Here is a 13756-nt window from a genome sequence, read left to right as displayed (position 1 = left end):
TGTCATCAGTGCCACAGCTACAGAATATACCCTGAGCAGCCTGTTAATTTTATAAATGGAAAAAAAAAGACAGTGTTGCTTTTTTAAAAAGTCACAATTTTATAAAAAATGGTTTCTTACATTCAGCTGGGAACCATTTCACTCTCATACATACACCCACACACCCCACTCACATAACAGATTGCAAAAGTGTTAACTACAGTATAAGAATATTATGACTAGTTAAAAGACAGCAAATACCACAAGGTACAAGTTCAAGTATTAGTGTAACAGGTATCTGCGTAACAAACATCCTTAGAAAAAAAGATACGATTTGTCACAGGTTTGGTTGATTGCTCTCAAAGCTTACAAGTTATCTCAGTTAAAATGGGTTCGCTGGTGAGCACATTTCAGTACTTAGCAGGGGAAAGAAGCTTTTAAAAGGAAATCAATTAGAATTCAACCTGATGGTTTTTATCCTTCACACAGTAGATGCAGACCATACTGAAGCACTAGATCAAGAAGGAACGTGGGTCAATACCAAGGGGTTTTAGGAATCAGTTGTGTGGGGAGAAAGCCCCAGGCCAGCACATCACACCCTGTTCTTTTGGCAGAAACCATCTCATGTACCCTCTTGGCCACTAGTGTTTGAGAAGAGGCGACCATAACTCTCTCATTCTGAAGTAGTTCAGGCTTTCTGAATGGCGAATGTTTTAAGAGGATGGTGACAGTATTTATTGATACATGAAGATACTTCAAAAACACACAAAAACTGCCCAGCTATCTAGGGTCCTAAAACAGTTGGCAGAATTCTGTAGATTCACTGGGCTACAATTTGTAACCCTCACTATGAGCTAGATTGTTTTAATTCTAGAAATTAGAAATTCTTAACAATTTAGAATTAAGAAACATTAACCCAACTTATCCCTAAATTTAGCAGTGTAATTCCCTTCTTCTGCTACAAGTTCTACATAATACCTAGAAACAGAACCCACATTTTGGAGACAATGTATACATGGGTTTTATCTCCCTTTGTGTTGAAGGCAAAAGAATAAATCAATCTATTCTGTGTTCCAGTTACCCTCACAAGAAACTGCTAAATGCCTCATTATGTTCGCTGGATCATTACAGTGTTTAAAAAGAACTGATCATCTCCCTAATCAGTGCCGTTCTCAACATAAAAAGTTAATTTACAAAAATGTAAATACTCATAACCTAATCCAGCTGTAGTTTCTGCTTTTGCGTCAGAGGTTGAAGGATATCTGAAAGATCAAAAAAACTAAAACCTGAAAGCCTCAAAATAAGCTAGATTCACCTTACCTCTTCAGAAGGAAAAGGGCCTGACCACACGAGTATTACGTATGCGAAGGAAGTCCAAACACATGACCGGCATCTGCTGTGAAGTCACTTCCTTTTTTCTCCCAAATCTTCACAAAAAATATGCAGTGATTTGAGGTCAAATCTACGAAAACATTCTGCACACGGAAGTCAGAGAGCTCGGGACGCGGTCCTGAACTAGCACTCGGTTTCCTTGCTGTCAATGCGGTTCTGACGCTGCAGCTTAAAGGATGAGGCCTTTTCGCTTCTGGCGGCCGGACGGTCCGTGAGATCCTCGAACGACTTGGCGGCCGTGCTGCTACTCGGGAAGGGGTCCTTCTCGAAGCCGTCCTCGTCGGCGTGCGAGTCCGTGCTGGGGTCCTCCTGGATGGTGTCCATCCGCTGGTGGTCCAGCTTTGGGGCCACGGGCACCGAGGGCGCGGGGGGCACCGCAGGCGCGGGCTGCAGGGGCTGCAGACGGCCCGGGGTCGGGGGCGCGGGAAAGGGCTTGATGACGCGGACCGACGCGGAATCCATGCTGCTCAGCATCTCGACGTTCTGCAAAGACACGGAGTAGATAGAGGCACCCCAGGTCCCACGGTCCCGGCCGCGCCCGTCGGCGCCCTGACCCCCACGCTGGGGAAGGCGCCCCGAGGAGCGACTCGAGCGGTTAGCGTTCAGGTCCTGACCCGCCGCCGTTTGGAGGCCCAAAGGAGACCCATGAGAAGCAGCCCCGTCAGGATCCCAGGACGGGAAGCGTTCTCTCACTGTTACACTAGGCCCGGGCTGAACGGCTAGCCACTCGGCTGCGGGGAGGGCGGCGGTGCTCCTTTCACTCTCCATCCAAGCGACTAGCAGACGCTCACTGTCACTGTCACGAGACTGACCTGAGCATCCAGCCTAGATCCCTCCTGCTGCAACAGGCCCTTCCAGCCAGAGAAGGCGCAGCTGGAAGGGCCGGTGGCTCTTGCCGTGGAGGCCAGTGAAGGTCTCTGCTTAGCAGGCCTCAAAATACAACTGAGAACGACTCATGAGAGATACTTACACTGGGGTGGAACAGAGACAGAGATTCAAACTGCTTATCCAGTTTCTTATCCTAGAAAGAAGAGAAGAGCAGCGTCACTCCTGCGAACAGCTCCGTCAAGCGCCCCTTCCTCATGAGCCCCCCCAATATCAGGGGAAGAACCAACTCAGCCTGCGGTGTACGAAGTGGGAGCAGGGCGCGCAGAGGGGGAACTTCGCACCCAAGCTTCAAGGGTTCTGCCCAAGTGTTTCCTCTGCACTTCAAGGAAATGTGTTTTTTGGCCTTAAGTAAGGAAACAGGCAAGGTTTAAGCGCTGGTTTCTGAGGCCCCGCCCCCCGGGCAGGAACACCTAGGGCGGCTCCGTGCGGCGCGCTGGCCGTCAGGGCCGCTCCGGGAGGCTGAGGGGCCTCGCCCGGCACGGACCTCCCAGTGCCCCAGCCCGCCGGGGCCTCGTCACTCCTCCCGGCCGTGTCCGGGGTCGCTGGGGCCCAAGCTCTCGGCGGCGCCGGGCCTCGAGTCCCGACAGCACACCCTGCAGCAGGCTGGACACGTGGTCCGCCTCCGCCCTTGGTCCCTGCCCGATTTAATACATTTAACATTTTAATAAAATGTTTCATTACTTAAAAACTGGTGACTTACCACACAATGGACCAGAATGCTGAAAGGAATCCAAAATATCAAGGAGAAAACCAGGACGGAACCTACGATGTTGTCTGCTAAAAACTTCCCTGTGAACAATTCCAAACAGTGAATGTCCTGACCAAGTACTTTAGAAACTGAAAATGCAACATTCTTAGAGTATTGTCACGTGTCAAACGGCACAGACTGCTGGCGGGATATTACAACTGAGCCGGCACCGAGAAGCGTCTCTGTGCCACCTGCTCTACACCCAGCCGTCCCCCCACACACAGGCGCTCTCCCCAGAATGGCCCCGTGTGCTCGTGGAGAACAGATCGCATCACAGGAGGGCCACACAGTCCCCGGAGGGACCGTGCAGGGGACTCACCCTGGGGAGGCTCCTACTAGGCACGATGCTGGCGAAGACAACGCTGACGCTGTCTGGGTACCGTTGTTTGTGTGACTAAGCCCTACATTACGAGCCCTAGAGGACACAGTGCACCCTTGCTTCTGCAAAGTCTGAGGCCCACTTTTAAATAAATGACTCTTACATCAAGCAGGATTCAGCTTTACAATCTATAGGACTGAAGGACACTTACGCTGTCACATGTTCATTTTTTAGTAAAGAAGCCAGTATTTTTACTTCCCTTGTCTGAAAATTTGTGCATACACGCTACACAGGGGCAGACCTATAACGTGTCCATTTTTTTTTTTAGCCACAAAGTCGTTTCAAAACAAAAGCAGTAACTATTTCCATCTTCTATTGCACGACTAGGGCCTATCAGTCTGAAACCACACTTTTCTAATGTCATCAGTGAAATCGGCTCAGTTCCAAGCAACCACCCACCCGGGGAAACCACGTACCGAAAGTATTGATGCTCAGCTTGTCAATGAACTCCCAGAACCGCTCAATGACATCCTGCACTCGCTTCTCACATTTGCCCTGTGAACAGAAAGCACCCGGCATTACCCCAGTGGCCACGCATTTAGAAGGAACATGGCTTCCTTCAAGTCAAACACATAATTAACATGAAAAGGGCTCCACTGAAACCAAACGGCCAGGAGAGCCATCTCTGACACACTGGAATGGGTACCTAAGAAGGTAGCATTCTCTGTCACTGACACTCCACAGTCAGTCCATTTTTATAAGTGAATTTAGAGCTACCAGAAGACAAAACTCAAGAAAACCAGTTTGTTAAAGATGGGCCAATTCCAGTAAGGACTGCACTGATCTCACACACACACTGCCAGAGAAGCCTCTCGAGCCCCTTAAGCCCTCTTCCGTGACAGCGCAGGAATAAAATCGTGTTTTTGTGGACAGCAGAAGGGTCTGACTTAGGCGAGTCAAGCTGCCTGTGGGTCTTTCCTACCCACTCAGCACCCATTTCAAAATCAGAGCTTGCAATCCTGCAGAATTAGTGACTTTTATAATTAGCCCAGAAAACCAAGTAAGTAGGACTCCCTGCCTCAAGCTCAACTTTACCACAAAGTCCCCCAGGCCCTGCCTAGTCTCCTGAGAGCACTTGGTCTTCTCCTCCGAGGTCACACGCACAGTACGTAACTAGACTCTCACACAAGGACAACGGACAGACATGCCAGCATCGGTGCTCTGATTCCCTTCCATTTGCAAAATCCAGCATTTACAAAATAAAAACTTCACATCTGGCTGTTAGAGAAAAAGCTGTAGATAAATAAATACTCACATTCATGTCACAAAATCCTACTGTACAGGGCTTTCCCTTCCTCAAAAATAAGTTCTTCTGTTCAGCGTCGACATAGGGCAGGCAGCGGCCCGAGGGGTCCCTGCAGCACACCTTGCACGAGTTGTCGGTTTCTGAAACAGAGCAGAGCCTCTTAGACGCGCGCTCTCCCCCTGCCTGTGCCCCTCCTACCCCGCTCCCGCAGGGAAGGAATCGCACTCATTTTTTACTCCAACAGCGACTATGATCCAGGTTTCACACCCTCCCCTCCCCTCCCCCCGCCAAAGAGTAACTCCTGAGTTCAGGCTCCTCAGCCCTCAGACAGGTAAAGCAAGGTGAAAACGATTTACACGGAAACGTTTCCTTTAAGAGATTAAAAGGCAGATTACTCTCTCTACTTCAAACCCTTCATAATGCTAAATGATTCCCTTCGTCCCAACGTTATTACACTGCGGGTTTCAATCCTTGGCTTCTCAGTTTCCAGCACACTCTGGAAAGCCAAGGCTCCAGCGAGAGCCAAGCCACTGTGACAGAACTGCCGGCCTCGGGTGCAGATCTGAGTGACCCACCAGCGACAGGAGCACCGCAGCCTAAGCACAACCGCTCCCCTCCATGGACACCAACCTCCGACAGCACATGGGGTATTTGGCACACGCACAAACGGCAGGAATGTCCAAAAGGTCAACGGGCCGTATAAGTCGGGACAATCTTTACTTGACCTCTTAGGAAAAATTGAAATCAACCAGAACACGAAAACAGGCAAAACCACTTTAAAGGGAAAACAAAACCCTTTTCCTCGTTCATTCACACGTCAAGCATTTCCTGGGCATTTACCATGTGTGCTTGCAGGGCGCCCCGAGCCTCCTGCCGCTCACTGAATAAATCAGCTGACGTTTACTGTGCGTTACCTTTCTTTACGTGTTATTCCACCTGGAAGAGCCGCTCGCTCCACTGTGTGGATGCTAAGTGCCCAACCCAGGGGTTCTGACTTCCGGGATTTTTGTTTTGAAAGCAGCAGGACTCTCTCTGAGGGAGGGCGGGGAGCTCAGAGCCCAGCCCGTCCCTCAGGCCCTTCCTCAGACCCAAGCGTTCCAAAAACAGTGTGGGAATCTGAGGACAAGGGTCCCAGAGGCCACGGCTGAGCGGAGTGCGGCAGCTGGCCCAGCAGACACCCCGCCGGCGGGTGGGAGCCGGGACCGGCCCGCCCTGGGCGGCTCTTGAGCAGCATCCGAGCTCGAGGCCAGCGGGCAGCAGCAGCTCCGGCTGCTCTCACGGCGTCTGGGACGCGGGAGGAGTGAGGACCGACCCAGCCACCCGCCCTCCCGCAGTCCCCTCTGGCCTCACCGCCGAGTGGCCTCACGGTCTGAGAACGCAGCCACGAGGGAGACGGACAGGACGGCTTCCACAGACGACCGTGGAAGGAGCGGGATCCGGATGCGGCGGTCTGTCTACGCACCGCCCGCCGCTCCCCGCCCCTTCGCCCGCCACAAGGATGGGCAGGGACACGCGCTCACCGTTGCACGCGCAGGACTCCAGCCTCTGCTCCCGCTCGCAGAAGGGCACGCACTTGCCGTCTTTGCACTTGCCGAGATCCAAGCACACCGTGTCGTCGGCAGCATCGCCGGGAGGGGGGCACTCACTGCTGTTACCTGCAGCACGCAAAGGGCACACGGGCCGCCGTGAGTCACGTGGCCCAGTTCCACGGGGCGGCCCGTGTCCCGGCAGCCGGGGAGCACCGAGGCCTGGCCACGCTGGGCACCGAGCTGCCCGCTCCACCCAGCGTCCACTCGGCCCCCGCGGCCTCGCCTCCGTCACTACTTACACGTGCCAAGCATTCTGCTTTTACCTTCATATCGTGAAACATAACATACATGCAAAAGAATGTATACATAAAAGAGATCTCTACTACTATCACCAATAAAAGACACCTGTGTGCCCTCCCTTGACTAAGACGCAAACTCCCTAGGAAGGCACACAACCGTCCCCAAGCCACACGCCCGCTCCAACGGCCTCCCTTCAATTTACTGCATTTCTCTCTCCCCTCAGAACCTGACTGTATGCCGCTCAGTACCCGCAATGTGCTTGTCTCCACTCTTTCAGGAGGACTGGCTGGGTCCTTCTCACCCTTCAGGTTTTCTCTCCAAGACCTCCTTTCTCGGCCTTTCTCAGCCATCCCCGAGGACCCTGCCTCAGCTGTCTACCCCTCACCCCTGCCACGCTCTATCACTACACGCGCTCCTCCCCTTCACAGCACATGTTTTACAATTTACATCTATTCGATTATCTGTGGTTAGTTTCTGTTTCTTACCACCAGACTGGTAAGCTCCATGAGAGCAGAGACCAAAACTATTAATGAATCAGTTATATCCAATCCCTGTCACACTGTATGTAAGCCACAAATATTTCTTAAATGAATCAATGATTCTTAAGGACAAAGAAAAGCCAACCAAGGATGTTAAATTCGAGAGAAAGGGTGGAACGAATGACTCATTCTGGAAAATGAGAAGCACAAGCAGTTGAAAGTCAACGCTAAAAGGGAAGAGAAAAACTGCTGCATGAGAACACCACAGGCCTGGCCTTTCAACTGAGGAATGGAACCAATCAAAAGATTCGGACTGAAAGGTCTGTGAACTTAAAGGCATCTGCCCTATTTCCTACAAAAGCAGCCTTTCATTAACTACCTAACATATGAGACGCTTGCTTAGGCTGCTACCTTTGCCTCTGGTTTTATAAAACCCATTATGGGTGCTGGGCATTCAGAGTGTCAACAAGACTGTCTTATAGCAAACTCACTGCCACTGACAGCAAGCTCTGGAAAAAGTACAGCAAGTTCAGTGAAGGTTTATACTCTGTATTGTCACCATATTTTTAGTATGTTACACTGCCCTCAGCAGAGACATAAAAAATGCTTTAGAATATTTGTTGAACATCTGTTCTTAAAAGATTAAAATCAGAGTATAAAGCACATAGGAAAATAATTAAAAACATAGCATCACCTATTTAACATGGTACTCGAAGTGGAGCACGCGTCAAGATCCGCCAGTGGATGCTGCGACAGCGTGCTGGGCCCTGCCCCCAGGGCTGCCAGCGGCAGGAGGCCGGGGAGGGGACTGCGCACTGCCCTGTCCAACAAGAGCCGGGGTGATGCTGCTGCTACTTTGTATAAAATACCGAGGGAACAAAAGGCTGTTTGAAAAGGAGTATCTTTTTTTCAAATTGTTTTACTTACACTTATTTAAAGAAAACATCTTTCTATTATTACAATAAAGACAAACACTGAGCACAGCTAGAAAGTGTTTTTTAAAGACTGATTGAGATATTCAGGCTCCTGACATTTGCCAAACTAATGTGATGCTGACAGATCTCAGAATGTAAGAATCATAAGTAACATCTTATAAAATGCACATGTAAAAGCCAAAGGAAAAACCAAAATGAGGTAAAAGTTTGCATCCACTAAGATGGCTACAATCAAAAAGACAGGGGAATTCCCTAGTGGTCCAGTGGTTAGGACTCCACGCTTCCACTGCAGAGGGCACGGGTTCGATCCCTGGTCAGGGAACTAAGATCCCGCATGCCATGTGGGCGGCCAAAAAAAAAAAGACAGACAATAACAAGTGTTGGTGAGGATGTGGAGAAACTGGAACCTTCACACATGCTGGTGGGAACGTAAAATGGTGCAGCCACTTGGAAAACGGCCTGGCAGTTCTTCAAAGGATTAAACAGAGTTACCGCCTGAGCCAGCAATTCAACAACAGGAGATAGATATAGATATATATATATATATAGATAGATAGATATATCTATATATATATATATATGAGAAATAAAAACATAAGTCCACACAAAAACTTGCACACAAGGACTTCCCTGGTGGCGCAGTGGTCAAGTATCCGCCTGCCAGTGCAGGGGACACAGGTTTGAGCCCTGGTCCGGGAAGATCCCACATGCCACGGAGCAACTAAGCCCGTGCGTCACAACTACTGAGCCCGCGTGCCACAACTACTGAAGCCCGCGCACCTAGAGCCTGTGCTCTGCAACAAGAGAAGCCACCACAATGAGAAGCCCGCACACCACAACAAAGAGTAGCCGCCGCTCGCCAAAACTAGAGAAAGCCCTCGCGCAGCAACGAAGACCCAACGCAGCCAAAACTTTAATTAATTAATTAATTAAAAATTGGGTGGGTTCGTTTAAAAAAAGAAAACTTGCACACAAATCTGCATAGTATCATTATTCATAGCAGCCAAAAAGCAGCAACAATCCAAAATTCCTCAATTGATGAATGAATAAAAAAATGTGATATATCCATACAATGGAATATTATTCAGCAATAAAAATAAATGAAGGACTGATTCATGCTACAACATGGATAAACCTTGAAAACATTCTGAGGGAAAGAAGCCCACATATTGTATGATTCCATTTATATGAAACATCCAGATTAGGCAAATCCACAGACACAGAAAGTAGATTAGTGGTTGTCTGGAACTGGGATGAAGAGGAGACTCGAAATGATGGCTGAAGGGCACGGACTTCTTTCTGAGGTGATGGAAATTGACTGGTAGGTGGATGCACACATGTGACTATAGTAGAAACCACTGAACTTACACTTTAAATGGGCAGGTGGTATAATGTGTTAATTATATCTCAATAAAGCTGCTACAAAAATCAAACCAAGCAACCAAAGGGCACAGAAATTAGAAAAATACAAGATGGGATAGATACACCAGACAACAGGAACAAGAACAACAACAAACAGGTAGCAGACTGAATGTTAAACAATTTAAGTTAAGACAGTATATGTGTAACGGATTCACTTTGCTGTACACCTGTAACTAACACAACATTGTAAATCAACTATACTCCAATAAAAATTAAAAAAAAAAAAAAAGTTAAAAGAAATCACAAGGGTCAAAAAGGAGCACTACATACTGATGAAGGAATAGCAGATCAAGAAGATGTAGAGAGGAGGATTAACCAAGATGGCGGAGTAGAAGGACGTGCTCTCACTCCCTCTTGCGAGAACACCAGAATCACAACTGGCTGCTGGACAATCATCGACAGGAAGACACTGGACTTCACCAAGGAGGACACCCCATGTCCAAGGACAGAGGAGAAGCCACAGTGAGACGGTAGGAGGGGTGCAATCAGAGTAAAATCAAATCCCATAACTGCTGGGTGGGTGACTCACAGACTGGCGAACACTTATACCACAAAAGTCCACCCACTGGAGTGAAGGTTCTGAGCCCCAAGTCAGGCTTCCCAACCTGGAGGTCCGGCAACAGGAGGAGGAATTCATAGAGAATCAGACTTTGAAGCCTAGTGGGAATTGACTGTAGGAGTTCGACAGGACTGGGGGAAACAGAGACCCCACTCTTGGAGGGCGCACACGGAATAGTGTGCGCATCAGGACCCGGGGGAAGGAGCAGTGACCCTGGGGGAGACTGAACCAGATCTACCTGCTAGTGTTGGAGGGTCTCCTGCAGAGGCGGGGGCTGGCTCTGTTTCACCGTGGGGACAAGGACACTGGCAGCAGAAGTTCTGGGAAGTACTCCTTGGCATGAGCCCTCCCAGAGTCTGCCACTAGCCCCACCAAAGAGCCCAGGTAGGCTCCAGTGTTGGGTTGCCTCAGGCAAAACAACCAACAGAGAGGGAACCCAGCCCCACCCATCAACAGTCAAGTGGATTAAAGTTTTACGGAGCTCTGACCGCCACAGCAACAGTCAGCTCTACCCACCACCAGAGCCTCCCATCAAGCCTCTTACATAGCCTCAACCACCAGAGGGCAGACAGCAGAAGCAAGAAAAACTACAATCCTGCAGCCTGTGGAACAAAAACCGCATTTACAGAAAGACAGACAAGATGAAAAGGCAGAGGGCTATATACCAGATGAAGGAACAGGAAAAAACCCCAGAAAAACAACTAAATGAAGTGGAGATAGGCAACCTTCCAGAAAAAGAATTTAGAATAATGATAGTGAAGATGATCCAGGACCTCGGAATAAGAATGGAGGCAAAGATCAAGAAGATGCAAGAAATGTTTAACAAAGACCTAGAAGAATTAAAGAACAAACAAACAGAGATGAACAATACAATAACTGAAATGAAAACTACACTAGAAGGAATCAATAGCAGAATAACTGAGGCAGAAGAACGGATAAGTGACCTGGAAGACAGAATGGTGGAATTCACTGCTGCGGAACAGAATAAAGAAAAAAGAATGAAAAGAAATGAAGACAGCCTAAGACGCCTCTGGGACAACATTAAATGCAACAACATTCGCATTATAGGGGTCCCAGAAGGACAAGAGAGAGAGAAAGGACCCGAGAAAATATTTGAAGAGATTATAGTCAAAAACTTCCCTAACATGGGAAAGGAAATAGCCACCCAAATCGAGGAAGCGCAGAGAGTCCCATACAGGATAAACCCAAGGAGAAACACGCCGAGACACATAGTAATCAAATTGGCAAAAATTAAAGACAAAGAAAAATTATTGAAAGCAGCAAGGGAAAAATGACAAATAACATACAAGGGAACTCCCATAAGGTTAACAGCTGATTTCTCAGCAGAAACTCTACAAGCCAGAAGGGAATGGCATGATATACTTAAAGTGATGAAAGGGAAGAACCTACAACCAAGATTACTCTACCCGGCAAGGATCTCATTTAGATTTGATGGAGAAATCAAAAGCTTTACAGAGAAGCAAAAGCTAAGAGAATTCAGCACCACCAAACCAGCTCTACAACAAATGCTAAAGGAACTTCTCTAAGTGGGAAACACAGGAGAAGAAAAGGACCTACAAAAACAAACCTAAAACAATTAAGAAAATGGTCATAGGAACATACATATCGATAATTACCTTAAACGTGAATGGATTAAATGCTCCAACCAAAAGACACAGGCTTGCTGAATGGATACAAAAACAAGACCCATATATATGCTGTCTACAAGAGACCCACTTTAGACCTAGGGACACATACAGACTGAAAGTGAGGGGATGGAAAAAGATATTCCATGCAAATGTAAATCAAAAGAAAACTGGAGTAGCTATACTCATATCAGATAAAATAGACTTTAAAATAAAGAATGTTACAAGAGACAAGGAAGGACACTACATAATGATCAAGGGATCAATCCAAGAAGAAGATATAACAACTATAAATATATATGCACCCAACATAGGAGCACCTCAATACATAAGGCAACTGCTAACAGCTATAAAAGAGGAAATTGACAGTAACACAATAATAGTGGGGGACTTTAACACCTCACTTACACCAATGGACAGATCATCCAAAATGAAAATAAATAAGGAAACAGAAGCTTTAAATGACACAATAGACCAGATAGATTTAATTGATATTTATAGGACATTCCATCCAAAAACAGCAGATGACACTTTCTTCTCAAGTGCGCACGGAACATTCTCCAGGATAGATCACATCTTGGGCCACAAATCAAGCCTCAGTAAATTTAAGAAAACTGAAATCATATCAAGCATCTTTTCTGACCACAATGCTATGAGATTAGAAATGAATTACAGGGAAAAAAATGTAAACCACACAAACACATGGAGGCTAAACAATATGTTACTAAATAACCAAGAGATCACTGAAGAAATCAAAGAGGAAATCAAAAAATACCTAGAGACAAATGACAATGAAAACACGACGACCCAAAACCTATGGGATGCAGCAAAAGCAATTCTAAGAGGGAAGTGTATAGCTATACAAGCCTACCTAAAGAAACAAGAAAAATCTCAAGTAAACAATCTAACCTTACACCTAAAGAAACTAGAGAAAGAAGAACAAACAAAACCCAAAGTTAGCAGAAGGAAAGAAATCATAAAGATCAGAGCGGAAATAAATGACATAGAAACAAAGAAAACAATAGAAAAGATCAATAAAACTAAAAGCTGGTTCTTTGAGAAGATAAACAAAATTGATAAACCTTTAGCCAGACTCATCAAGAAAAAGAGGGAGAGGACTCAAATCAATAAAATTAGAAATGAAAAAGGATAAGTTACAATGGACACCGCAGAAATACAAAGCATCATAAGAGACTACTACAAGCAACTCTATGCCAATAAAATGGACAACCTGGAAGAAATGGACAAATTCTTAGAAAGGTATAACCTTCCAACACTAAACCAGGAAGAAACAGAAAATATGAACAGACCAATCACAAGTAATGAAACTGAAACTGTGATTAAAAATCTTCCAACAAACAAAAATCCAGGACCAGATGGCTTCACAGGTGAATTCTATCAAACATTTAGAGAGGAGCTAACACCCATCCTTCTCAAACTCTTCCAAAAAATTGCAGAGGAAGGAACACTCCCAAACTCATTCTATGAGGCCACCATCACTGTGATACCAAAACCAGACAAAGATACTACAAAAAAAGAAAATTACAGACCAATATCACTGATGAATATAGATGCAAAAATCCTCAACAAAATACTAGCAAACAGAATCCAACAACACATTAAAAGGATCATACACCACGATCAAGTGGGATTTATCCCAGGGATGCAAGGATTCTTCAATATACACAAATCAATCAATGTGATACACCATATTAACAAACTGAAGAATAAAAACCATATGATCATCTCAATAGATGCAGAAAAAGCTTTTGACAAAATTCAACACCCATTTATGATAAAAACTCTCCAGAAAGTGGGCATAGAGGGAACCTACCTCAACATAATAAAGGCCATATATGACAAACCCACAGCAAACATCATTCTCAACGGTGAAAAACTGAAAGCATTTCCTCTAAGATCAGGAACGAGACAAGGATGTCCACTCTCACCACTATTATTCAACATAGTTCTGGAAGTCCTAGCCACAGCAATCAGAGAAGAAAAAGAAATAAAAGGAATACAAATTGGAAAAGAAGAAGTAAACCTGTCACTGTTTGCAGATGACATGATACTATACATAGAGAATCCTAAAGATGCTACCAGAAAACTCCTAGAGCTAATCAATGAATTTGGTAAAGTAGCAGGATACAAAATGAATGCACAGAAATCTCTTGCATTCCTATACACTAATGATGAAAAATACGAAAGAGAAATTATGGAAACACTCCCATTTACCATTGCAACAAAAAGAATA

At 46.2% G+C, this 13756-nt stretch overlaps 1 protein-coding gene across 7 annotated transcripts in view; it reads right to left on the bottom strand.

The window, feature by feature from the left end:
* Positions 1–75: 75 nt before the first annotated feature.
* Positions 76–13756, bottom strand: part of ADAM17 (ADAM metallopeptidase domain 17) — a 58463-nt gene continuing 44782 nt past the window's right edge. For 6 of the 7 annotated variants that reach the window (XM_082425830.1, XM_082425831.1, XM_082425832.1 and 3 more), the window contains 6 exons: positions 6153–6287; positions 4642–4772; positions 3803–3881; positions 2960–3048; positions 2342–2392; positions 76–1854 (listed from right to left, as the gene is read on the bottom strand). In XM_082425830.1, the coding sequence (XP_082281956.1) occupies positions 1495–1854; positions 2342–2392; positions 2960–3048; positions 3803–3881; positions 4642–4772; positions 6153–6287 (845 nt within the window). In that variant the 3' untranslated portion in view covers positions 76–1494. The remainder of the gene's footprint in view (positions 1855–2341; positions 2393–2959; positions 3049–3802; positions 3882–4641; positions 4773–6152; positions 6288–13756) is intronic. The other variant, XM_082425834.1, reaches the window with a different exon arrangement.

This window comes from Balaenoptera physalus (genome assembly GCF_965194825.1).
Source record: "Balaenoptera physalus genome assembly, chromosome: 15".
NCBI classification, from domain to species: Eukaryota; Metazoa; Chordata; class Mammalia; order Artiodactyla; family Balaenopteridae; genus Balaenoptera; species Balaenoptera physalus.
The sequence above is the reverse complement of the archived record's forward strand: the minus strand, read 5'-3'. Positions and strand labels throughout refer to the sequence as shown.